Consider the following 25,216-nt stretch of genomic DNA (forward strand, 5'->3'; position numbering starts at 1 on the left):
GGGGGTTGGGGGGATGTGAGATGAGTATTTGCTGTGGATTCCTGTGAACTTCACTTTATCATGGAAGAGACCTCAACTTAAGGCCAAGGGAAGAGGTAATGAAAAGCCCTGGGGACTAGGGAGGAGGAGGACAGGTGCCACACCTACAGGAAAGAGGACAAGCTTCAAGGGCTAGGGGGCTAAGGACAGGCCGGGGACATCAGAGCATCATGGTTCAGACCTGAGCAGGAGGAGATGGGGTCTGGGGTAAGGTCAGGGACATGGAAGATCAGAGTGGTCTGAGCCCAGGGTCTGTGAGGCCAAGACAGCCAGTGGATGTCCCACCCAATGGAGGGTCCTAAGACAGGGAAACCACCATCTCCAGAAGGCATGGGGGGGGTGGCCTCCCCTTTTGCTTGTCCAGAGCTGCAGGGCCAGTAGCTTCTCAATTGAAGTGAGTTCCCTTCTCTTCACTCTCCTCCATATTCAGTTTTCACCCCCTCTCCTCCTCCGAGAAGCCCTACCAGCCCCCATCCCTGCCTCTGACCTAGACCTGATCTAATGGGGACTCAAGGGCTGGCACTGGGCACATTCAGGTCCCAGCTCCTGGGTCCTGCTCTTCACTGAGATGTGCTTGGTATATCCATTCATTCAACGTACTGTGAAATAGACTCCATGCTAGACACTGGGGATTCAGCAGCGAGCCAGACAGATGCCCACAGAGCTCAGAATCTGGTGGGGAGCCAGGGAGGATCATGTGGAGTGACGAGGCCATGCGAGCCCAGAGGAGATGGTGTGAAGCCTCAGGGACGACTACCTGGGAGAGAAGGCAGAGCTTCCAGAGTGGTCTTCTACAACCTCAGTCAGATCAGCTTCTCCCTGCTAAAACCCTCCAGTGGCGGCCACCGTGCTTGTGATAGAAGCCCAGACCCTGTGGCCCCTCGAGACTTGGCCCGCATCATCTTCCTTGACCTCCCACCCCTCACGCACTCTGTGCCCAGCACCCTGGCTTCGTCGCTGTTCCTCTCATCCACTTGCCCCTTCCTCCCCTGGCTGGGCCTTTGCACTTGCCATTCCCTCTACCTGGCATCCCTTTCCTCTGGCTGTTTGCTCCTGCCTGGCTCCTTCTCCTCCTTCAGGTCTCAGTTGTAATGTCCCCTAACTCAATGAGGCCTGTCCTGCCTCTGACACTGAAATCTCCCCTTCCCTCGTGTCACACTCAATGGTTCTTACTTGTCTGCCTTCTTGCTTCTGGGCTGTCTCCCTCATCAGGGCAGGGAACAGCTCTGTCTTTGCCACCTCTGCCTATAATAGGGCCTGGAACCAAGTGGGTAGTCAGTAGCATTTGTTGAATGAATGAATGAATGAGGGTGAGAAGAGCTGGAGGGTCCAAGTGAACTGCCAGGTGAAAGGAGTCTTCAGGGTATGAGAAAGGTGCTCCCTACGGTGGGTGCAACCCATGCCAAGACTGGGAAAGCTGGGAGATAGAAGTGAAGCTGGTGAGGCGAGGACGGTGTCACTCTGGCAGTGGGGAGCCATAGACGGTTGGAGAATGAGAGGGCCCTAGGGAGGCAGGGGCCAAAAGAACTGGTTGGGTCTATAACCAATGGCCCCTGGAGTCCGGCCTTCCCACTCTTGCCCAGGGCCCACAACCAGCAGCCCTCAGTCCTGCTGGTTCTTGTCGGACTCCCATGGCCCACTGCCTGGGCATGAGGGCCTGGCCCCAGCTTTGGTGCTGAGGGCGGGACTGTGGTCCCAGGAGGAGAAGCTGAGGGCATGTTCTCAGGTTCCTGGTCATCGGCCCTGGGCCCGGCAGCTGTGTCTTGGCCTGGCCCCAGGTCCTGTGTCCCTGGGGACTGAGCTCATTGAGGAGAAATGCAGTCCTGGGCCAAGGCGGCCGGCAGGGCAGGGGAGAGGGCTCGAGCTCACCCCTACCCCCACCACATTGGGAACTGTGCGGCAGCCCACTGCAAGGCTGTGGGAATGGTCTCTCCAGACTACCCTGTCCCAAGGACCTTGACACCTTGGGCTGGTTCTGCCACTGTGGCTGGAGGGCGGCAGGAAGCTGGAGCCACGAATCCACGTCCTGCTGGCTGAGTCATGGGGACTTCAGAAAGGGACTGACACATTGTAGGCACTCTGTAGACTTTCTTTCTTTTGTGCCCATTCCCCCCCATGCTGGCCTTGCCTGTGTTTTCACTATTATTGTTCCCTCTCTGTCTCTGTTTGCTACAGAGCAGAGGCCACCAGATCAGCAGAGTCACAGACTCTAGACTTCCTGTCTAGCAAAATGTGGGTCCAGGTTCCTTGGTTGCTCCTTCTGATGGGGAGCTCAGCACCTCATAGGACATCCATTCCAGCAAAAAGTCCTTTCTCAGATGGGTCAGGGTTGGAGCTAGCTCACCTCCTGAAGCCCCTACCTTTGCCCCTGGACCCCCAAACCCTTTTCTGGACCCCCAGACCTCTAGAATGGTACTGAAGAGAGTGTTCTGGGCCCCCCTGTGGCAACCCTTCTGGGCTGGGCATCCTAACTCCTTCAGCCAATTCCTGAGTCACCAAACCCTCCCATGTCACCCCCTCTGTGTCCACACCATGCTGTGTGATGCCTGGTTCCTGGGAAGCTCCTGGTCTAGGTGGGGATACAGAGCAGGACACAGATATCCCAGCCACTTATGGATAAGACTAATAGAGAGGGAAGGAGGGTGCTGGGAAAGCCCGGGGGGCTCTGCCTGGAGGGGCAGAGAGGGCTTTCTGGAGCTGGAACCTTTCTTTCTTTCTTTCTTTCTTCCTTTCTTTCTTTTTCTTTCTTTCTTTCTTTCTTTCTTTCTTTCTTTCTTTCTTTCTTTCTTTCTTTCTTTCTTTCCTTTCTTTCTTTCTTTCTTTCTTTCTTTCTTTCTTTCTTTCTTTCTTTCTTTTTCTTTCTTTCTTTCTTTCTTTCTTTCTTTCTTTCTTTCTTTCTTTCTTTCTTTCTTTCTTTCTTTCTTCCTTCCTTCCTTCCTTCCTTCCTTCCTTTTTTTTTTTTCTTTTTAAGATTTTATTTATTTCAGAGAGAGAGCAAGCGTGAGGGGTTGGTGGTGGTGGCAGAGGGAGAAACAGATTCCCAGCTGATCAGGGATCCGGTGTGGCTGGATCCCAGGACCCCGGGATCATGACCTGAGCCAGAGGTAGACGCTTAACTGACTGAACCACACAGGTACCCCTGGAGCTGGAACCTTGAGGAATAAACAGGAGTTCCCCAGGTACAGAAATGGGGGATTGGAAGGCACGTCAGAAAGAGGGACCAGCATGGGCAAAGGGGTGGCATGTGTGGGAAATAACAGAGCATTCCCTATAACTAGAAGAAAATACATTTTTGAAGAGAACGCATTTGCTGTGAGTTCCTGCTTGGGGGTGGGGGGAAGCAAAAGAGTCCTTTTAACCAGCTGCGTGTCCCAGCCAAGGGAAGAACCTGGGCAAAGGCCATGAGGGTGCAAGGCCTGCTGGGTGAGGAGGGAGTTTGACCAGTGTGAAGGGGGGAGGGCTGGAGAGGGCACGGACAGGCTAAGGGCTCTGAAAGCAAAGCCAGGGGTGGGGTGGGGGCTTGGATTTCCTCCTGGGGTGATGGGCATGGGGAGGGACTGAAGCTGCACCTGCCCTAGGGCCTATTGACTCAGCACACTCACTGTGAATCAGGCTGCGCCCCTTCTTGTGCAACTTTTGTCTTTTTCGCTGCCCAATCCCCAGCCCCACCCCACCCCTCACACTCCGTGTGGCCTGGAGTCACTCAGACCTGGGTTCTAGGAAGACCTCAGTTCTTCCTCTAGAAAGCCTCCAGCAAGTCACCAGAAGATGGGCAGCTTCTCCCTCCCCGTGGGAGCTGCATCCAGATGCTGGGAGGGGCAGAACATCCTCAGTTCCTGTCCCCAGGGACTGGCCTATTTATACCCGCCAGGCCAGGCTCTGGCCAATCGTTCAACTTGCACCCTTGGCTCTTCATGCTTCTTCTTTCTTGCTAACAGTACTTCTCTGCCTCCTTCCCTTCTTCTTCTTCCAGCATTTAAAAATCATCTAACCTATGAATGGAGGGACAAGCAAAATATGGTATAACCATTCAATGGAATATTAGTCAGCTATGAGAAAGAATGATGCTACATGGGGGAACCTTAAAAGCATTATGCTGAGTGAAAAAAAGCCAGACACAAAAGGCCCTACACTGTCTGATTCCATGTACACAAAATGTTTAGAACAGGCAAATCCGGGGCACCTGGGTGGCTCAGTCAATTAAGTGGCTGCCTTCGGCTCAGGTCATGATCCTGGAGTCCCGGGATCGAGACCCACGTCAGGCTCCCTACTCAGTAGAGAGCTTGCTTCTCCCTCTGCTCCTCACCTCACTCACTCTCTCACTCGCTCTCTCGCACTCTCTCAAATAAATAAAATCTTAAAAAAAAAAAAAAAGAACAGGCAAATCCTTAGAGGCAGAAAGCAGATTGGTGGCTGACAGGGGCTGGGGGAGGGGGCTGGGGAGTGACTGCCCTTGGGGATGCGGCTTCCTTTAGGGGTGATGGAAGTGTCTGGGAAGTAGATAGAGGTGATGCTTGCACTAAATGTCTCTGAGCTGTACACTTTAAAATGGTAAGTGGTTAATTCTATGGTATGTGAATTTTATCTCAGTTTAAAAAAAACCTCAGAGAAAATCATCAGTCCATGCCAAAACCAGTGGGTGAAAGTGTGATGGACACCAGGATATTCACATCGTCTAAGTATCTCCCCACATGATATTGACATTGATTTATTATGGGAGGAGGGATGGGAAGAGAATGGTACCTCAACTGTAGGAAAACCTGGCCAACTTCACTCAGGTGATCAAATTCTAACATCACCAATGTTGGGAACTGACATTAGGTACCTCCGGATACAAGGCACCGGAGAGCACCATCATCACCTCTGTGGTTCCAGACAAAGACACACACCCTGAACCGGGTCAGGAGGAACCAGCAGATCAGCCTGCTGGGGGACATTCTGTGAAACAGGTGATGTCCACTCTCCAAAAATGTTAATATCACAAAAGATGAGGAAAAGCTGAGGAACTGATTCAGATTACAGGACACCAAGAGACATGACCATTTCATGAAACATATGGTCAGGGATTAGATCCTGGACCAGTGAAGAAACATGCTATAGAAGATGCTACTGGGGCAACAGAAAACTTGGAACACAGACTAAGGGGGACAGCTGTGGTCTGGGTAAGAGAATGCACTTTTGCTCAGGAAACCCACAGTGGTGTATTAGGGGGTAAAGGAACATCACATCCGTAATTTGCTCTCAAAAATAAAAAGGCGCATTGGGGCACCTGGGTGGCTCAGTCGGTTAAGCGTCTGACTCTTGGTTTCTGCTCTCGGGTCATGATCTCTGGGTGGTGACGTGCTCAGCGGGGAGTCTGCTTGGGATTCTCTCCCTCTCCCTCTGCCCCTCTCCCTGCTTGCAGAGGCTCTTCCACTCTCTCAAAATAAATAAAACCTTAAAAAAATAAAAAAGGCACATGGATAGATAGATACGTTTGTGTGTCCATATATATATGATTATAAAGCAAATGTGACAAAGTGTGGAAAGAGTTGGTGAATCTGGACAAAGGGCATATGGAAATTACGTTATTCTACATTTGAAATTATTTTATTATTTTTATTTATTTATTTTTTTAAACAGCAACTCTCTTTTTTTTTTTAAGATTTCATTTATTTATTTGACAGAGAGAGACAGCGAGAGAGGGAACACAAGCAGGCGGAGTGGGAGAGGGAGAAGCAGGCTCCCCGTGGAGCAGGGAGCCCGATGCGGGGCTCGATCCCAGGACCCTGAGATCATGACCTGAGCTGAAGGCAGACGCTTAACGAATGAGCCGCCCAGGCGCACCTGAAATTATTTTAAAATAAAAAGGTTAAAAGTTGCCTGAAGATCTCGGGTGCCCGTGTGACTATCTCCCATTATGGCTTCCCCATGCTCAGTCCCAGTGTTCAGCTGCACATAGGTGACCCCCAGGATCCACAGATTCAGCACCTCCCCTCCAAACCATTTCTCCCCCCGGTAGCCTCACCACCAAGCCAAATACCAGGGAGGCAGCCTGGCTTCCTCTTCTTCCTCCTCATTCCAGCCAGTGTGACCCCTGGCCTGTCCACTCCTTCTCCTTTCTCTGCTCCCTCCTGTGGGTGCAGGCCTGTGTCTCTGCTGGGATGTTTCCCCTCTAGTTCATCCTTCCTGGCTGAGCTCCACTGGACCCTCCTCTGGGAAGCCCTCTCTGGGGGAGGAAGGTATACCCCCAGCCCCTGGAACAAAGTCAGACATAGAGCTGGAGTTTCATACCTACTTGTTGAATAAATGAATGAACAAATAAGTAACTACCCTCAGGCAGAGCCCTCACCAACCCCCCTATATACCCTTCCCAGACTCTGTCCCTCCCTCTGGCCCAGCTCTGAACCCATAGTGCTGGGGGTGGAGGACGGGGGTCTGTGTCCAGCTTTTTCTTCCCCAGACTGAGGGCTCCTCGGGCCTGGGCTTGGGGCCTTTTGGGGGTCCCCATTATCATCACAGGGACAGAGTGGGCTGCTCCGTGGCTTTGCAGCATGTCTGCTTTTGGAAAAGGCAGTTGATCAAATTGAGCAAGGCTGAGCTGCAAAGCTGGGTAGGGTATGGGTGGGGCTGGGGGCTGGGATGGACCTTCGGAGTTCACACAGGGTAGTAAGGAGCTTTCTAGGAGAGCTGAGAGTAAGAAGGTGTGTTTGTGTGTGTGTGTGTGTTTGCCCATATGCATGAGGCTCCTTCCTAATGTGTGTCTGAGGTCTGAGGCTGCAAATGCTGCCCCGGGCTCAAGGCCTGGCTGGGCCTGAGCTTTGGGTTTGTGTTTTATATTTTAAGTCCCCATGAAGCTCTGTGCATACGTCTGCATCTATGCATGGTAGCTATGTGTGCATGAGCTTCTCAGGACGTGCTTGGCCTCAGTTTCAGGGTATCTGGACGTCTGTATTTGTGCCCTGGCTCTGTGTGTGTCCCCTGCTCTGAGCGTGTGCTGGGAGCTGGGGTGTTCACGAAGCCGGTGTGTCTGTCACTGAGGGTTCAGCCCACGCTTCACTGCATGGCCGGCCTGAATTTCCTAGGGTCTGCGGGTCCCAGGCTGTGTGGGTGGAGGGTGGGCAGAGACCCCGGGAGGCCGGGAGGTGGGGTGTGTGGGGGGTTGCGGGGGAGCGCAGGGCCGGCCCCGGGGCGGGGCGAGCCGCCCAGGGCTGGGGGCGGGGCGGCCCGGCAGCCTCACTTTGGCGAAGTTGGCGGCGCGGAGGCTGGCCCGGGACGCGCCCGGAGCCCAGGGAAGGAGGGAGGAGGGAGGAGGGAGGGTCGCGGCCGGCCGCCATGGGGCCGGGGACCCGGGGCCGCCGCTGCCGCCGCCCGATGTCGCCGCCGCCACCACTGCCGCCCGTGCGGGCGCTGCCCCTGTTGCTACTGCTAGCGGGGCCCGGGGCTGCAGGTGAGGGGCTGGGACCTAGCGGGCGGGACTGGGTGGGTGGGTTGGGGGAGGGTAAGAGCGGAGTTTAAGGACCCCCGAGTCTGGGGCTGGGGGGCTGGCCTAGGAGCCAAGGACCAGAGCGGGGGCAGGGAGCAGGAGCCCGGGGGCTACGTGCCAGTCCCGGGGGGGGGGGCAGGGGCTCAATGGGGGGAAGGAGCAGGGCCCCAGAGGTCCGCAGAATAGGGGCTCAGGAGCGATCAGAGTTGGGGATGAAGGGACCCAGGAATGAGGGAGCGGGAGCTTGAGGTGCGGGGATCAGGGACGCAAGATCGGGGGGACCAAGAGTCTGGGGCTCGCTCCCAATGCCCGTCGGTCTGGAGTCCTGGGAAGGTCACGATTGGAGCCCAATACCCCCAGGTTGGGAACCCCTCGCACAAAAGCCCCCCTACACACCCAGGGCTGGCCTGGCTGGGTGGGGGACGGGGAGGGGGCGCGAAGTTCTCGGAGCTCCGAACTCGGGGAAAAACTTCTCAGGCCGGAGCGCCGCAAGACCCGGAGCCGGAGTAGGAGCTGGAGCCACAGCGGCGCCCGCGCCCCTTTCCCCGCCCGCGGCCCCGCTCCCTCCCTTGGCCGCCGGGACCGGGTGGCCACGGGACCCCGCCCCCGCGAGGGGAGGGAAAGGGAGGGCGGGGGGCGCGAGCCCACGTGCTCCTCTCCAGCTCCAGCGCCCCGTCTCCGCAGCCCGAGCCCCTCCCCAGCCGGCCGGGGCCCCCCGCCCCTCCCCCTGCCCGTTCTCCCTTCCCCCGCTTGGGACAATGGCCGCGCCGTCTAGACACCCCCTCCCCCCCGGGCCGGCCTCGCGCTTTCTTTGCCAGACAAAGCGGGACGGGCGGCGGGGCCTGCGCGGGGGCTGCGGGGGCGCACACCCCCAAGGGAGGCCTGGCCGGCGGAAGAGGGGCGCGGGCCGAGAGGCCCTGGCCCGGGGTCCCGGGGAGCCGCTGTGGGCCTCGGCGCTGGGAAGGAAGGGCCTGCACCGCCCAGCCCGGTGCCCGACCGACCGGGCAGGATCGGGCAGGAGCTGCCGCCCCCGCGGGGCCGGCGCACACACACATGGCCTATCCCACACTCGCAGGCACACACAGCCCTGGGTCACACATGCAGATGGGGACGTGCACACACACACGCACACGCACTACACCCGCAGCTCGCACACTAACATACTGGTACATACAATTACCCATGTTCATACGTATCAGGGATCACCAGCCCAAGGCCTTGTACACGCTGCCTGCACACATCCAGACACATGCAGACACAGATCCAAGGCATGTCTGCACCCAGTTTATACCCGCAGACAGGCGCATCCAACCCATACGCAGACACACCTGGGAATACCCTGGTCCCGCAGAGACACACAGCTGTACACCAGACCAACGGTGCACATGCACGGGCACTCACGGCAGATCCAGCATGCACACACACACCCGTGTGCTTCAAGCACACACACATGTCGCTCACATGGCCCACAGTTTGGCGAGGCCCACAGTCTGCATCACGTGGCTCCTAGTGTGAGTTCACAAACCCCCACAGGCCCCTGTCTGGGTGGTAGTGTCCTGTCTCTGCCTGTCCCCTGAGGAAGGGGACACATGCCATGTTGTCCTATTCTCATGTCCAGCTCAACTTCTGTCTCTCCCTCTCTGTCTCTGTACATCTCAGCCTCTCTGTGTCAGCCTGCGTCTGGTTTCCTTCTTTGTGTCTCCGTTTTTCTCTATCTCCCTCCATCTCTCTCTTTCCATCTCTATCTGTGACACACACACACACACACACACACACACGCCCCACACCTGCCGGCACACAGTTCTCCACTAGCGCACACCCAGCCGCACCCCAGACCAGTCTGACAGGACAGTTAGACTGCCACACCCCGGAGGGACACAGCCCTCAGGGATGGGGACGCTGGACAGGGCAGCACATGCCTAGTGCAGGATGCTCCTCCCTTCAACCCACACCCTATCCCTGCACCACCCAGTGCTGGCTGTGCATGGGGTATAGGCCTTGGCCCCTCTCACCAGGGCACCATGCAGCTCTGCCCAGCTGGAGTAGATGCCCGACATCAGGGCAAGAAAGACCCATGGCCCCAGGCCTCCTTGCCCCTGCCCTCTCCATTACCCTGGGATTTGGGCACACAGCCCCAGACCTCCCTTTAACGCTCAGCACCCTCACTTCCTGCCTCTGCACCCCCCATTCTGGCAGCTTCCTGAGTCCCCACATCTGGCACAAGTCAGCACCTCCTCCTGCCCGCCCTTGCCTTGTGGTTCCCAGGGCTTGAGCTGGCAGGGACAGCTGCAGCCCCAACAGCTGGGGCCGGGGTGGGGGGCCGTGGGAACTGTGGATGCAGGGGCTCCATGCACCCACAGAGACACCCCCAGCCCATTGCAGCTGTTGCCTGGGGGAGGGAAGGATGGGCTCTGTCACTCTGAGCTAGGGTTCCTGGGTGCCTGGTTGACCCCCCGCTTTCCTTTGTCCCTACACAGCACCCCCTTGCCTGGACGGGAGCCCGTGTATGAATGGAGGTCGCTGCACCCAGCTGCCCTCCCGGGAGGCTGCCTGCCTGTGAGTGCCTGGCTCTGAGCCATCAGTGGGTCCTGTGTGGGGAGGTTGTCTGTCTTCTCCCGTTGCCTCTGTGTCCACCATGGATGCCTTTACCACTTCCTACATGTGTATGGCTTGGGTAACCTCTTGTTTCCCCCCTGGAATCGAGCAGGTTTAAGAACTGTGGAAGGTTAAGAGCAGGGGCTCTGCAATTTGTCTGGCCTGGGTTCAGATCCCACATTGTGTTGCTGACTGCCTGGGACCTAAACCCTTTAAGCTTTTGGTGTCCTGGTCTGGAAAACAGGCACACTAACCCCCACTTCACAGAGTTCTTGGCTGCCTGAGGTCACGTGTAAAGCATCTGATGGAGGCAGTTATTATTCAATCTACAGATCTTCAGGGACCAATGGCTTGGCAGTAATGGGTACACCAATTGCATCCTCCTGTGTCTCAACATTTAGTGGTGGGGGTACAGGGGACCTGTAATACAGCCCTGCTCTGTCACTTTCTTGCTCTCTGACCTTGGGTTAGTCACTTCTCTCTGGATCTCATTGCATCTGTGAAATAGAGGTGCTTCTCCCTGGCTTGTGACCATGAAGGGGTTCAAGAATTCAGTTGTTGGATAACACAGGGAAAGGCAGAGGGTTGGAGTTGCTGAGTGGAGGCTGGGAAAGAACTGAGCAGAGGGAGACAGAACTCAATTTGAATTCTGGGCTCTGGGATACCTTGAGCAAGTGCTTTGAGCTCTCTGAACCTCAGTTTTTGCAACTGGAAAATGGGGCAATCATAGTTCCTCCTTTATGGGGTTGATTGTAAAGATTAAGAGACACTTCATATGATGAACTCAGCATAGTGCTCAGCGTATAGTAAGTGCTCCATAAATAGGGATGATGATGATGATGATGATGATGATGATTAATAATGGTAGGGGCACAGGAAATATATGCCATAAAGGGGAACGTCTCAAGGTTTTGGGGAAATGCTTGGTTCCTTTTATAATATCGTCATTAGTAATAGTAGCCATTGATTGATTCATTAATGTATTCATTTATTCAACTACATGTGTGCCATGCTGGGCGGGTCTGGGGTGAATTTTGATCCCGGAGAGCCCCTTTGAAGTTACACACGCACTTTGACTGGAGCCCCACTTGGGCTTACCCAGGTGGGGGCTTAGCCTGGCCGAGCGGGCTCCTCGGGTTGGGAGTCTGCGATGGTGCGGGGTGGGGGAAAGTGTGACTTTATCTGGAGCCACTCACCTGCGAGGCGGAGCCGCGGGGCCGGGCGCCTGCGCAGTGGAGCTCTGCACCTGGAATACAGCCGACAGGTGAATGCTGCCACGGCTGCCCCGCCCCTCAACAGGTGAATCACCAGCGCGCGCGGCTGCCCGGAGCCCGGATTCCCCGGAGTGGAGCGGGCTGTTCCCAGAGCTGGGCCGTGGGAACCACTCCCCACGGGCCCCCCAATCGCCTTCAAGGTTCTAAATACTCGTGTCTTTTCAGGAACGCCCCAGTATGTCACCCCTCCTCGGATCCCCCTTAGCCTCTTCCTCAAAGTAGCCTCCCAAGCCGTCGTCTCTGTCTCCTAGTCCTCGCCGCAGCCCCTCCCCTCCCGCTGACCCCCAACCAAGTGTGCTCTCCCCCCGTCGGTTTCCCCCGAAGCCCTGGCTGTGAGGCGGGGCGCGGGCGGAGGCTGGAACCGGCCCGACCGGTCGGCAGGGGAGCGGGGCGCAGAGCGTGGGAACCCGCCCGGGGCGTCGGGAGGGGGCCGCGCGGCCGCGCCCTGCCTGGCGGTGGGACCCGCAGTCCCCGGCGCCCGGCGCAGCGCGCCCCCTCTCGGCGCGCAGTCGTGACGGACGTCCTCGCCCAGCGGGTCTTTGGGGAGGGGACTGGGAGCCTGGCCTTCCTTTCTTAACACCGTTGGCACCCCTGCCCTTCCGTGTCCTGGCCTGTTTCGCTGGGGGCCGGGGTGGGGGGATTTTGTGGGTGACGCTAGGGACTGAGTCAGCTGCCTGAGGTTAGCCCCAAGCAGCTGGGGCGAGCCAGAGGGAGGAACTGCGCGAGGGGTGGGCAGCGTCGGGGGCGGGGCCTTGGACCCTCTTGCCAGTCCAAACCCTTCCCTCCCACCCCGCCAGTGTCCCTCTGGAGGTTTCCAGTCTCAAGGCCAACCGCCTTATTTCCCTCCTACTCAAGGTTGCCTTGGTGGGTTTGGGGAAGGGTCTGCAGGCCGAAGGACTCTCCACCTCCTCCTCCCGGTGGCAGGAAGTGTTGTATGTGCCTCCAGGAAAGGAGTGGAGGATTTGTGAGAGTTACCCTGTCTGTCCACATGAGAGCTACCCATCTGTGAACTGCGCTGTGGATTTGGGTCTGAATGTTCGCCAGGCCAGTATGTCGAATTGGCTGTCCCGCTGTGTTATCTGTGTATGTTTCTGAGTCTGTCTGTCTGTGTGTGCCTGAGTGGTTGTCTTCTGGAGTCTGAGACTTTGCATTTGCTAATTCCCTCTGCCTGGAAGGCTCTTCCTCACACAGCCCCACGGCCCCCTCCCTCACCTTCTTCAGTCTGAAAATATCCTGTTTGCCTTTCTTCCTTACTCATCTCCCTCATCCTGTGTCCCAGTTTCCTGGCTACCATAACAAACCACCAAAAACTGGGTGGTTTACAACAACAGAAATTTATTCTCACAGTTCTGGGGGCCAGAAGTCTGAAATCCAGGTGTTGGCAGCCATGCTGTCTCCAGTGGCTTTCCAGGAGCGTCCTTCCTGGCCTCTTCCACCTCCTGGCAGCTCCAGGCACTCCTTGCCTTGTGGGGGCAGCACTCCAGGGTCTGCTTCTGTCTTCCACATGGCCTTCTCCTCTTTCTCCCAAATCTCCCTCTGCCAATGGATTTAGGGGCCCATTTGGAAAATTCAGGATGATCTCATCTTGCTATCTGTCACTTAGTTACATCCGCAAAGACTCTTTTTCCAAATAAGGTCAGAATCACAGGTTCTGGGACATGGGCATTTCTTTTCTGGGGCCATCACTCAAAACCCACTGAACTCTTCATGGCCCTTACCGCCCCATGCTGGCATGTTATATAATTCATTATTAGTGTATCTTCTCTTTGCCCAACTTGGCTGTGAGCATAAAGAGGGTGGGGATGACTTTTAATGTATTTGCGACTGTATTCCTATTGCTAAAAACATAGTAGGTACTCAGTGAATATTGGTTGCACGAATGAGCGTGTGTGCCTGTTTCTTGGGCTGTTTGCTTGTGTGTTTCTTGCCTGTCACATGTGTGTCTGGGATGCACCTGCCCGGTACCACCCTAGTACTGCCCTGTACTAAGATATCTCTGCCCACAGGTGCCCACCAGGATGGGTGGGCGAGCGGTGCCAGCTGGAAGACCCCTGCCATTCGGGCCCCTGTGCTGGCCGCGGCGTCTGCCAGAGCTCCGTGGTGGCAGGCACCGCCCGGTTCTCCTGCCGCTGCCCCCGGGGCTTCCGAGGTAAGGGACGATCTGGAGGGGAACCCAAGACAGGCAAGGGTGTGAACAGCCCAAGCTCACCCTCTCCTGGTCCCTCTAGGTCCCGACTGCTCCCTGCCGGACCCCTGCCTCAGCAGTCCCTGTACCCATGGTGCCCGCTGCTCGGTGGGGCCCGATGGCCGCTACATCTGCTCCTGCCCACCTGGCTACCAGGGCCGCAGCTGCCGAAGCGATGTGGATGAGTGCCGGGTGGGAGGGCCCTGCCGCCATGGTGGCACCTGCCTCAACACGCCCGGTTCCTTCCGCTGCCAGTGCCCAGCTGGCTACACGGGGCCACTGTGTGAGAACGCTGCGGTGCCCTGCGCCCCCTCGCCGTGCCGTAACGGGGGCACATGTAGACAGAGTGGCGATCTCACCTATGACTGCGCCTGCCTTCCTGGTGAGGGAGCTGTGCCCTGGGGAGGTGGCAGGAGTGCAGGGACCGCTGGCCAGCCTGGCAGTGACCATCTTTGCATCCCCCTCCCATGCTAGGGTTCGAGGGCCAGAACTGTGAAGTGAATGTGGACGACTGTCCAGGACACCGATGTCTAAATGGGGGGACATGTGTGGATGGCGTCAACACCTACAACTGCCAGTGCCCTCCTGAATGGACAGGTGAGCAGCAGGGCTGGCGACAGCCAGGTGGCAGGCCCTGGGTGGGCAAGCAGCGGGTGTGGACTGGTGCGTCTGTGTGCCACAGGCCAATTCTGCACGGAAGACGTGGACGAATGTCAGCTGCAGCCCAACGCTTGCCACAATGGGGGCACCTGCTTCAACACTCTGGGTGGCCACAGCTGTGTGTGTGTCAATGGCTGGACAGGCGAGAGCTGCAGTCAGAATATCGATGACTGCGCCACGGCTGTGTGCTTCCATGGGGCCACCTGCCATGACCGTGTGGCCTCGTTCTACTGTGCCTGTCCCATGGGCAAGACTGGTGAGTGGCTGTTTTCCTTATAGGCAGCAGGGCGCCGTCGATGGTTCTGCAGTGGGGGGAGGGGTGGGGTCTGACTCGAGTGTTAGAATGATTATGCTGGAGGCCAGGTTTGGGGTGCAGGGTGAGCCTGGGAGGGGCCTAAGCAGAGGCTGGCCCACAGTCCAGGGCAGTAGCCATGGGAACAGAGAGCTATCCTGTGACTGAGAAGGAGACGGGACCTCTGCAAGTGGCAGAGGTCAGGGAAAGTGTTTGGGAGGGGGACTTGGCTATGGAGGGCAGGGCATGTCAGGCAGAGGATATTGCAGAAGCAAAGGCTTGAGGGTCTATAATCAGAAAAGGAGTCTACAGATTTTAAAACAATATGTGGATGTTCCCAACTCATTTACAAATGGTTCAGAAAAATAAAAAATAGGTAAAGCTTAACAAGAGTTGAATCTAGGTGGTGGGCGTATGAATCAACTTTGCAGTACGTTTGAAAATTTTCATCATAAATTGTTGGGGAAGATAGCTACTAAATACACTGCAGGTTAATAAAGACAAAACACAAAACGATATGTGGGGCATGTGGGACATTTGGGCAGAGCTGGAGGGTCCGCCCTTGGACTCTGCCTACCCCTTTTCAGGGCTTCTGTGTCATCTGGATGACGCCTGCGTCAGCAACCCCTGTCACGAGGATGCTATCTGCGACACGAACCCCGTGAATGGCCGGGCCATCTGCACCTGTCCACCAGGCTTCACCGGCGGGGCATGTGACCAGGATGTGGATGAGTGCTCCATTGGTGAGAGGGGTGCGGTCCGAGAGTTGGGAGGGAGGGGAGAGGCAGGTCCTTAGCCACCCACACTCACACTGGCGATGCCCACTCCTGCAGGTGCCAACCCATGTGAGCACCTGGGCCGGTGCGTGAACACACAGGGCTCGTTCCTGTGCCAGTGCGGCCGTGGCTACACTGGCCCGCGCTGCGAGACCGACGTCAACGAGTGCCTATCCGGGCCCTGCCGCAACCAGGCCACGTGCCTCGACCGCATAGGCCAGTTCACCTGCATCTGCATGGCCGGTGCGTGGTGGGTGTGGCCGGGGCGGTGGGCGAGGCTGGGGCGGAGCCGAAGCTGGGGGCGAGGCAAGGGAAGCCTGCAGGCCACACACCCCCACCTCCCTTCTGGGTGAAACTGTGTCTGGAACGGGACCCTGAGACGAGGTGGAGGCTGGGCCATAGCGGAATCTGTGCGAGGCTGGGGCCATGGTCAGATGGAGTCTGTAGAACCTCAGATGGGCTGAGAGTGGAGTCTGTGCCTTAGGACCCACTGGGGGGCGGGAGATGATATGAGGGTGGGACCAGGAGCTGCAGTGGGTCAAGGTGGAGCCTGCAGACCATCTTTCCCTAACGCTGGGGTGGGATTGAGGCTGGGCCCAAGGTTATAGTGGGCCCTGGGGCTGGTAGCTGAGGACCTGGTAGAGTGTGAGGACTACAGAGGGAAGAGGGTGGTCTGAAGGCAAGGCCCATATGGAATCACATAAGCCTTGGACCAGTTGGATCCACAGCGGGGTGAGGATGAGGCCACTCATGAGGCCAAAAGCTGAATCTGGGATTGGGCTGGTGGGTGGGGGGCAAGGCCAAGCAAGGCTCAGGGGAGCTGTCTATGGGTGGGAAAGGGAGTACCTTCCCATTTGCTCTCCCTTTATAGAAGAGGCTAAGCCCCACTGCTCTAATCCTCCTCCCTCACTCCCTAGGCTTTACAGGCACCTATTGTGAGGTGGACATGGATGAGTGTCAAAGCAGCCCGTGTGTCAATGGTGGGGTCTGCAAGGACAGAGTCAACGGCTTCAGCTGCACCTGCCCCTCAGGTGAGGACGCTGGGCCAGGGAGCCTGAAAAAGACAGGTCCCTGCAGAGGCAAAGGCTCTAGGGGAGCCTATAAGACCATGCTAGTGGATAACTGTCATAACAGAAACCACATACTATGAAAGACATTGAAATTAATTTAAAACTAAGTCGGGGCGCCTGGGTGGCTCAGTTGGTTAAGCATCTGATTCTTGATCTCAGCTCAGGTCTTGATCTCAGGGTTGTGATTTCAAGCCCTGCGTTGGGCTCCACGCTGGGCATGGAGCCTATTTAAAACACAAACAGACAAAAAAACACACATACAAAAAACTAAGTAAATGATCATCCCACTCATCCCACCCAAACAAGGCAGGGCTGGCAGGGGGTGACTTCTCTGACCCTATCCGGGCCTCTGCCCATCCCACTCCCCACCCTAAGGCTTCAGTGGGGCCATGTGTCAGCTGGATGTGGATGAGTGCGCAAGCACACCCTGCCGGAATGGAGCCAAGTGCGTGGACCAGCCCGATGGCTACGAATGCCGCTGTGCAGAGGGTGAGAGAGGGCCAGTGACAGGCCAGCAAGAGTCTGGAGGCGGGGCAAGGGAGGGGGAAGGCAAATAACAGCCTTGGGGAAAATTTGGGGGCGGGGCTGCAGCAAGGCACGAGTAGAGCCAATGACAGAGCCATGGGAGGGAGCCAATGATGGATGTAAGCAGTGGTAAGACTAGGGGTGGGGCCAGTGGGCCTGGCAGAGGGGGTGCACCTTGGTAGAGGGGGCGTGTCCAAATCCCTCTATCTCCAGGCACTTCCCATGTGTCCCCATTTCCAGTCCAGAGTGGAGAGTGAGGCGGAACAGGGCTGATAATGTAAGGATTGGAGGCGGGGTTACGGTTGGGGATGGGATTTATCTGTGGAAGTGTCTTGGCCAGGGGCGAGTCCTGGAGCTTGTGGCTGGATGGAGTTAGGGGGCGGGGCCTGAATTGAGCCCACCTCCTGCTGGCTAGATGGGCGGGGCCTGAGGTAGAGCTGGGCCAGGATTGGGCTGAGGCCACGGCTGTGGGCAGGACCTTGGCACGTGGGTGGAGCCTGACCCTTCGGTCCTCCAGGCTTCGAGGGCACGCTGTGTGAGCGCAACGTGGATGACTGCTCCCCGGACCCGTGCCACCATGGGCGCTGTGTGGACGGCATTGCCAGCTTCTCGTGCGCCTGCGCCCCGGGATACACAGGCACGCGCTGTGAGAGCCAGGTGGACGAGTGCCGCAGCCAGCCCTGCCGCCACGGGGGCAAATGTCTAGACTTGGTGGACAAATATCTCTGCCGCTGCCCTCCTGGCACCACAGGTGGGGCTGGAGGCTGGGCTGGGGCAGAAACAGTACATCTGGAAGGGCACAGAGGGCTTGGGAATGGTGCTCCTGGTGGGGCTCACTGGTGGCTTCCCCTGCGGTGTTCCCCCTCCCCAGGAGTGAACTGCGAGGTGAACATTGATGACTGTGCCAGCAACCCCTGCACCTTTGGAGTCTGCCGGGATGGCATCAACCGCTATGACTGTGTCTGCCAGCCTGGCTTCACAGGTGGGCAAGTGGCTGCCATGGGGAGAGGGTCTTTATTGGGTGAGAGGGTGAGGGTGAAATCACCCTATTCTTGGCTGAGTTTGCCCCTCTCTTTGCATTCGCTTGTCCAATGAGATTGTCCACACTTAGCCCTGCGGTTGTGCTCTCTCCCACTGGCCTGAGGTTGTCCCCATATCAGCTCAAGGTTATCTTGGAACACACACGAGGGTGTCCAGTCTCAGGGATGGGGGTGTTTCTGCAGGGGGCCAAAGTAATCCTTGGTGAAAATGAAGGTGACTTCATGTAAGTTTGGGGACGAGTATGATCTGGGGCAAGGTAGCTCTGGGTTGAGGAGGTGGCTGTCTTAATTTGTACAAGAGCTGATGTGTTATGAAATGAGGTTGTTCTTGCTCAAGGGCCGTGCTAAATTCGGCAAGGTTGCCTTTCCCTGTTGGCACCATTGCCCTTGTCCTGGGGTGAAGTTGCCTTCGTGCTCTCCAGGGCCCCTTTGCAACGTGGAGATCAACGAGTGTGCGTCCAGTCCGTGCGGTGATGGAGGTTCCTGTATGGATGGGGAAAATGGCTTCCACTGCCTCTGCCCTCCTGGCTCCCTGCCCCCACTCTGCCTCCCCCCGAGCCATCCCTGTGCCCAAGAACCTTGCAGTCATGGTGTCTGCCACGATGCACCCGGAGGGTGAGGCTTCTCCCCAGCCCCTGACCCCCTGCTGCCTCCCTGCCCACGGGCATTCCCTGACTGCCTTCCCCTCCAGGTTCCGCTGTGTGTGTGAGCCTGGCTGGAGTGGTCCCCGATGCAGCCAGAGCCTTGCTCGAGATGCCTGTGAATCCCAGCCCTGCCGGTCTGGTGGCACCTGCACCAGTGATGGAATGGGCTTCCACTGTACCTGTCCCCCTGGTGTCCAGGGTGTGTGTCCCCACGTTCCCACCCCAGGCTCTCCCTCCCCACTTCTTCCTGCTCATTTCCTTTCTGCTCCACTCTCCCTCCTCTACATTTGCCTTTTTTTTTCCTTTCCCTCCGCCCCCCCCCCCCGCCCCGCCCCAGGAGCTTTGGAGGTGGGTATCAAGGTGGGGACCCTGGAGGGAGATGGGGACAAGGAATCTGTCAAGACTGTCTCACTCTGCCTGCCCACCACAGGCCGTCAGTGTGAGCTGCCATCCCCCTGTGCCCCGAACCCCTGTGAGCACGGGGGCCACTGTGAGTCTGCCCCGGGCCAGCTGCCTGTCTGCTCCTGCCCCCCCGGCTGGCAAGGTACACCACTTGCTCCTTCCTCCTCCTCCTCTCCTTCACCTCCTCTGCACCCCGCTGCATACTGGGTGGTGCTGGGGACCCAGAGGGAAACGTACCCTTGGCTCTGTCTTTTGAGGGGGCTTCTTTTTAGGAAGGGACCGAGCTGGACACGGACACCTGCAGCCTGTGTGGTCAGTTCTGGAGAAGACGAACGGATATGGTGGTGGGGAAGCTAGGACTCAGGCGGAGGGTTTGGGGACAGCTTCCCGGAGGGGCAGACCTCATCAGAATGCATTCACTACCCACTTAAATAAGGGGAAGGCAGTTTGGGAACCGCATGTGCAAAACACCCAGAGGCAAATGACCGCATATCTTGTATTCACCCACCTCAGCCTTCTCACCCACCTCAGGTTCTTCCTGAGTGCCAGGTACTCTCAGGCCCTACCCTGCACCCTCTAACCCTAGATGTTACCTTGCTCCCCATCCCCAGGCCCACGATGCCAGCAGGATGTGGATGAATGTGCTGGCCCCTCACCCTGTGGCTCCCACGGTACCTGCACCAACCTGGAGGGGAGTTTCAGCTGTACCTGCCATAGGGGGTATAGTGGCCCTTCCTGTGATCAGGACATCGATGACTGTGACCCCAGTGAGTTCAGGGGAGCCCCCGGGGGTGCTGCTCTAGAGAACGTGTTCCTCAAGCCCATACTGTGTGCCCAGAACTGAGCTTTCATCTTCATACTTCTCTTAACTTTTCCCGTTTTATTCTTGAAAACCGAGGCCCCAAAGAGGTTAGGTGACTTGCCCAAGGTCATGAAGCAAGAGAGATGAGGTGGGATTGGAGCACAGGTCTGTCTGAAGCCCGTAGACTGCCTCTGGCAACAAGCAAGTTAACATTATGTGTCAAGTATGACATAATAGGCCCCCAGTGAGTCCTCCCGGAGCACTAATAGACCAGTAATGCAAGCCACATATATACTTAAAATTTTTCTAGTAGCCACATTGAAAAAGTAAAAAAAAAAAAAAAAAAGATATTAAATTTAATAATTTTTTCTATTTAAACTAATATATAAAAATGTTATTTTGACATGTAATCAATATAAAATTATTGAGATATTTTACATTCATTTTTTTTCATACTAAATCTTCAAAATCAGAAATCGAGGGTTTATTTTACACTTATAGCACATCCCAATTTGGGCCAGCCACATGTCAAGGGCTTAGTAGCCACACATGGCCAATGGCCACCATACTGGCGGGCATAGGTCTGGAGGAGGCCTTCTGTGCTATGCCCAGCAATTAAATAGACACAATAGCAGCATGTGCTTGGCAGCTCAAAGGGACCTTTTGGCTCCCCTATCTCCCTTCTCCTTGCACATAGGTGAGGTTTCCAGATAAGGGAGGAGATGAGGCCACAGAGGGGACAGAATTTGATCCCTCTGATCAAACGTGCCCCTCCCAGTTAAGCCTGGTTTCCTCCTGATTCCCTGCTATGAAAGGCATGGTTGGGTCAGGTTGGGCTGATGGGGGGTGAGCGGTATGACCAGGCCTTCTCCCTTTGGACCTTAGACCCCTGCCTGAATGGTGGCTCCTGTCAGGATGGCGTGGGCTCCTTTTCGTGCTCCTGCCTCCCTGGCTTCGCTGGTCCCCGTTGTGCCCGAGATGTGGACGAGTGTCTGAGCAGCCCCTGTGGCCCGGGCACCTGCACCGACCACGTGGCCTCCTTTACCTGCACCTGCCCACCTGGTTATGGAGGTTTCCACTGTGAGCAGGACCTACCGGACTGCAGCCCCAGGTGTGTGGGGCCTCTACCGGGAGCTCAGGGACCCTGGCATCGGATGGGGTGTGGAACATGAGAAGGGGTGGGGACAGGAAGGGGGTTCTCGGCGTGGCACCCACCTCACAGCTCTGATTCGTGATGGAGCAGTGTCCGGGAAGGGTCAGGGCATCTGTTTGGAGGTCACCTTAGAGATGCTGGTCCCTAAGGGAGTGAGGCCAGGCCAGGGCAGGGCCTCCACGTGTCTCCCACCTTAGGTCTGAAGTACTTGGTAAGTTGGGGCTAAGGGAGAGGAAGGGGCGGGACCTCTGCTGGGGCTGCGGCTTCTTGTGGCAGGTAGGGGTCAGAGAAGAGTGCCCTCTCCACGGGGGGAGGGGCCAGGAAGGCGGGGCCTGCATGGGGGCGGAGCCTGACCCCTCCCTCCCTCCCCCTCCAGCTCCTGCTTCCATGGCGGCACCTGCGTGGACGGCGTGAGCTCGTTCAGCTGCCAGTGCCGCCCCGGCTACACGGGCGCACACTGCCAGCACGAGGCCGACCCCTGCCTCTCTCGGCCCTGTCTGCACGGGGGCGTCTGCACTGCTGCCCACCCTGGCTTCCGCTGCACCTGCCCGGAGGGCTTCACTGGCACGCAGTGTCAGGTGGGCGGGGTCACCGGGGCCCCCCCCCCCCCCCCCGAGGAGGAATTTGGAGGGCTGTTCTGGGGTTGGGGCCTGCCCGAGACCCTGGAGAAGCTGGGGTGCGGCTCCTCGGGGGTCCTCGAGTGCTGACGCTGACAACTTGCCCTCCAGACGCTGGTAGACTGGTGCAGCCGCGCGCCCTGTCAGAACGGGGGTCGCTGCGCCCCGACCGGGGCCACCTTCTACTGCCTTTGCCCTCCGGGGTGGAGCGGCCGCCTCTGTGACATCCGGAGTGTGCCCTGCAGGGAGGCCGCAGCCCAGCTCGGTGAGGGGGAGCACAGAGGCGGGGTGTGGGGCTCCGGAGGGGGTGTGTGCACATCTTGCTAATGTAAATACAGTAAGGCTATGACAGAGCGTACGGGCGGGATGGGGTGTGTGGCTGAGTGTTGGTGGATGTGTAACGTGGCACAGCTGGTCAGGACCAGGATGGTGTATGCCTCGGTCACCACGAGGTAGCGGGATGATGGCGCTGATGCCGTGCGTGACCGAGCCAGTGCGCGCCGCAGAGGTGTGGGTACGTGTCGGTGACTGAGCCCGTGCCAGGTTGGGGGGTGGCTGTATGACAACCCGATGGGGTGTGCGTGAGACCCTGGTGACTGATGGCCATGTGGATGTTCGGTGATGCTGTGAGCGATGCAGGCAGGGAGGGGTAAACCCGTGCCTGATCCGGCTCTCCTCTGCGCAGGGGTACGGCTGGAAGAGCTGTGTCAGACAGGTGGGCGGTGTGTGGATAAGGACAATTCCCACTACTGCGTGTGCCCAGAGGGCCGCACGGGCAGCCACTGTGAGCAGGAGGTGGACCCCTGCTTGGCCCAGCCCTGCCAACATGGGGGCACCTGCCGAGGCTACGTGGGGGGTTATGTGTGTGAGGTAAGGGGCACCCAGAGTCGGGGAGAGGGGAGCTCGTCATGCTGGGTGTGTCTGCACACACATTTCCGTGTGTCTGTGACCTGGTGTGGGTGTGTCTCTCTAGGCATGTCTGGGTTTTTGCTTTTGTGTCTCTGGGTATAATCTTGTGGGTGTATTTCTTGGTTGATCTGAGGGACTTTCTGTGTGTCTGGGTGTGCCTCTGTCTTTGGTTGTTTCCTGGATGTATCTATTCCTTTGTGCGCCCCGTCTTTGGGGTATGAATGCACGTGCTGGTGTCCGAGTGCATCTCTGGTTGTATGTGCACGGGGAACATCTGGGCCTCTGGATGGTTCTCCTGTGCATTTGTATGTGTGTGTCCCTTTGCACTGGCTGTGTCTCCAGCCCTCTGTGTCTGGGTGTCCTCTGTGAGTGGGTGTGTTTCCTTGTACTTGTGTGTGTGTGTTTCTGCACACAGGGCAGTCCTCTGTGTGTTGGATGAGACTGTATGTCCTTTTGTCCTGTGATCTCTGTGTCTTCATGGGGAGTATCGGTGTCCCTCTGGGCTTAGAGGTCCCTGTCTCACATCACTGCAGTGTCCAGCTGGCTACACAGGGGACAACTGTGAGGATGATGTAGACGAGTGTGCCTCCCAGCCCTGCCAGCACGGTGGCTTCTGCATTGACCTTGTGGCCCGCTATCTCTGCTCCTGCCCCCCAGGAACACTGGGTATGCCAGGGCCAGGGTTGGGGCACAGGGTGGGAGGCTGGGTCTCCATCCCCTCCTGACTGCTCCCCCATCCTCCCTTCCCCAAGGCGTGCTCTGTGAGATTAATGAGGACGACTGTGGCCCAGGCCCACCCCTGGACCAGGGCCCCCGGTGCCTGCACAATGGTACCTGCGTGGACCTGGTGGGTGGCTTCCGCTGCACCTGCCCCCCCGGGTACACTGGCTTGCGCTGTGAGGCGGACATCAATGAGTGTCACCCGGGTGCCTGCCATGATGCACACACTCGGGATTGTCTGCAGGACCCAGGTGGGGGCTTCCGCTGCATTTGCCGAGCAGGCTTCACAGGTAAGCATGGGAGAGGCGGCTGCCCTGGGACCCTGCCTGTGTGCCTACGCTGTGGCTGATCCGCTAGCTCCTGCTTGTCTAGGTCCCCGCTGTCAGACTGTCCTGTCTCCCTGCGAGTCCCAGCCGTGCCAGCACGGAGGCCAGTGCCGTCCCAGCCCAGGCCCTGGGGGTGTGCTGACATTTACCTGTCACTGCATTCCGGTAGGTCACATCGGTGTCTCTGGGGGAGGAGTGCGAGCATGGCCTCGCTGGAGGGCGTGGCTTTAGGGGAGAAGAGGTGGAAGGGAAGGGGGTTCCTGAGAAATACTGAAAATACCTGGAGAGAGAGAGTGTGTGTGTCTTTGGGGGCGGGGAGGCACTGGGGTTTGGAGACCTGGCCTCCTGGGGAAGGCGGGGCTTTTCTGCAAGGTGGGGCCTCCAGTGGGCAAGGGAGAGGTTGGGCGGGACCGGGGAGATTGGAGGCTCAACCTTCTCAAGCCTTGACCCCCTATCCTCCCCTCTCTCTTCTCCTCCCTTCCAAATCCCTCCCTCCCCTCTCTTTCCCCAACCGGATCCCATCTCCAGCCGTTCTGGGGCCCGCGTTGCGAGCGGGTGGCGCGCTCCTGCCGGGAGCTGCAGTGTCCGGCGGGCGTCCCGTGCCAGCAGACAGTCCGTGGGCCGCGCTGCGCCTGTCCCCCCGGGCTGTCGGGGCCCGCCTGCCGGGGCGTGCGGGGGTCGCCGCCGGGGGCCGCCAACGCCAGCTGCGTGGCCTCCCCGTGCCTCCACGGTGGCTCCTGCCGCCCCGCGCCGCTCGCCCCCTTCTTCCGCTGCGCGTGCGCGCCGGGCTGGGCCGGAGCGCGCTGTGAGGCGCCCGCGGCGGCGCCCGAGGCCCCGGAAGAGCCTCTGTGCCCGAGCGCAGCCTGCGAGGCCAAGAGCGGGGACAAGCGCTGTGACCGCGAGTGCAACAGCCCGGGCTGCGGCTGGGACGGCGGCGACTGCTCGCTGAGCGTGGGCGACCCCTGGCGGCAGTGCGCGGCGCTGCAGTGCTGGCGCCTCTTCAACAACAGTCGCTGTGACCCCGCCTGCAGCTCGCCCGCCTGCCTCTATGACAACTTCGATTGCCGCGCGGGCGGCCGCGAGCGCGCCTGCAAGTGAGCCCCTCCGTCTGTCTGTCGTCCCTTTGACCGGTCCGTCCGACCGCTCGCCTCGGTCTGCGTCTTCTCCGTCCGTGTGCCACACCTGCCCATCCGTGGGCCCCGCCCCTCTATCCGCCCCTTCACTGGCCTGTCAGTCCACCCTTAGACTTTCTGTTGGATGTCCACTCATTGGCCCCCTCGGTTTCTTCGTGTACCCTGTCTGCCTGGCTGAGTGCTGTTTGTCTGTCTCTGCGGCTCATCTGCCCACCCATGTGCCACTGCTGTCTGTCCCTCCGTCCACACACGACATGACCTTCTCAGTGAGCTCCTCCCTGGCCTCCCCCAGTACTTCCCCTGCTTTATTTTTCTCCTTAGCATTTAATTCCATGTAGCACCGTGTGTGTATGTGTGTGTTTATATTTAGCTTTGACTGATGTGTAATTGAAATGCTGTGTATTCTGCTGCTCATTCATCTCTTTTAATGTCTGTCTCTGCCCACTGGAATGCCTCCTCTTCCTGGGCAAGGATTTGTGTCTGAGCCATATCCTGGAGGCCTACAGCAGCATCCAACAGACAGCGGGCATCTGTCAATATTTATTTATGACTAGTTCCTGAAGGAACGGCCGGATTTGCAGAAGGCCTG

The 25,216-nt window shown here is 58.0% G+C and overlaps 2 protein-coding genes and 1 long non-coding RNA gene across 5 annotated transcripts in view; 1 reads left to right on the forward strand and 2 right to left on the reverse strand.

Annotated features, from left to right (window-relative positions):
- The window catches only part of SYDE1 (synapse defective Rho GTPase activating protein 1), a 102,582-nt gene that overhangs the window by 8,771 nt on the left and 68,595 nt on the right, over nucleotides 1-25,216 (reverse strand). The gene's annotated exons all lie outside the window — the stretch shown is intronic.
- LOC144378903 (uncharacterized) lies at nucleotides 5,568-8,005 on the reverse strand. Its single transcript, XR_013440860.1, has 3 exons — nucleotides 7,901-8,005; nucleotides 6,062-6,275; nucleotides 5,568-5,865 (listed from the first exon to the last, which is right to left on the reverse strand). It is a non-coding gene; the product is annotated as an uncharacterized LOC144378903 (long non-coding RNA).
- The window catches only part of NOTCH3 (notch receptor 3), a 31,697-nt gene continuing 13,750 nt past the window's right edge, over nucleotides 7,270-25,216 (forward strand). The window contains exons 1-24 of one of the 3 annotated variants that reach the window (XM_036089160.2): nucleotides 7,270-7,468; nucleotides 9,982-10,060; nucleotides 13,380-13,522; nucleotides 13,602-13,940; nucleotides 14,033-14,155; nucleotides 14,241-14,474; nucleotides 15,098-15,253; nucleotides 15,344-15,529; nucleotides 16,204-16,317; nucleotides 16,732-16,845; nucleotides 17,399-17,632; nucleotides 17,753-17,863; nucleotides 18,344-18,536; nucleotides 18,613-18,764; nucleotides 18,996-19,109; nucleotides 19,579-19,734; nucleotides 20,655-20,880; nucleotides 21,299-21,500; nucleotides 21,651-21,804; nucleotides 22,225-22,409; nucleotides 22,982-23,114; nucleotides 23,201-23,458; nucleotides 23,541-23,659; nucleotides 24,023-24,588. In XM_036089160.2, coding sequence (XP_035945053.1) covers nucleotides 7,354-7,468; nucleotides 9,982-10,060; nucleotides 13,380-13,522; nucleotides 13,602-13,940; nucleotides 14,033-14,155; nucleotides 14,241-14,474; nucleotides 15,098-15,253; nucleotides 15,344-15,529; nucleotides 16,204-16,317; nucleotides 16,732-16,845; nucleotides 17,399-17,632; nucleotides 17,753-17,863; nucleotides 18,344-18,536; nucleotides 18,613-18,764; nucleotides 18,996-19,109; nucleotides 19,579-19,734; nucleotides 20,655-20,880; nucleotides 21,299-21,500; nucleotides 21,651-21,804; nucleotides 22,225-22,409; nucleotides 22,982-23,114; nucleotides 23,201-23,458; nucleotides 23,541-23,659; nucleotides 24,023-24,588 — 4,406 coding nt within the window. In that variant the 5' untranslated portion in view covers nucleotides 7,270-7,353. The remainder of the gene's footprint in view (nucleotides 7,469-9,981; nucleotides 10,061-13,379; nucleotides 13,523-13,601; nucleotides 13,941-14,032; nucleotides 14,156-14,240; nucleotides 14,475-15,097; nucleotides 15,254-15,343; nucleotides 15,530-16,203; nucleotides 16,318-16,731; nucleotides 16,846-17,398; nucleotides 17,633-17,752; nucleotides 17,864-18,343; nucleotides 18,537-18,612; nucleotides 18,765-18,995; nucleotides 19,110-19,578; nucleotides 19,735-20,654; nucleotides 20,881-21,298; nucleotides 21,501-21,650; nucleotides 21,805-22,224; nucleotides 22,410-22,981; nucleotides 23,115-23,200; nucleotides 23,459-23,540; nucleotides 23,660-24,022; nucleotides 24,589-25,216) is intronic. The other 2 variants (XM_036089161.2, XM_078054334.1) reach the window with 2 other exon arrangements.

This window comes from Halichoerus grypus, chromosome 1 (assembly GCF_964656455.1).
Source record: "Halichoerus grypus chromosome 1, mHalGry1.hap1.1, whole genome shotgun sequence".
NCBI lineage: Eukaryota > Metazoa > Chordata > Mammalia > Carnivora > Phocidae > Halichoerus > Halichoerus grypus.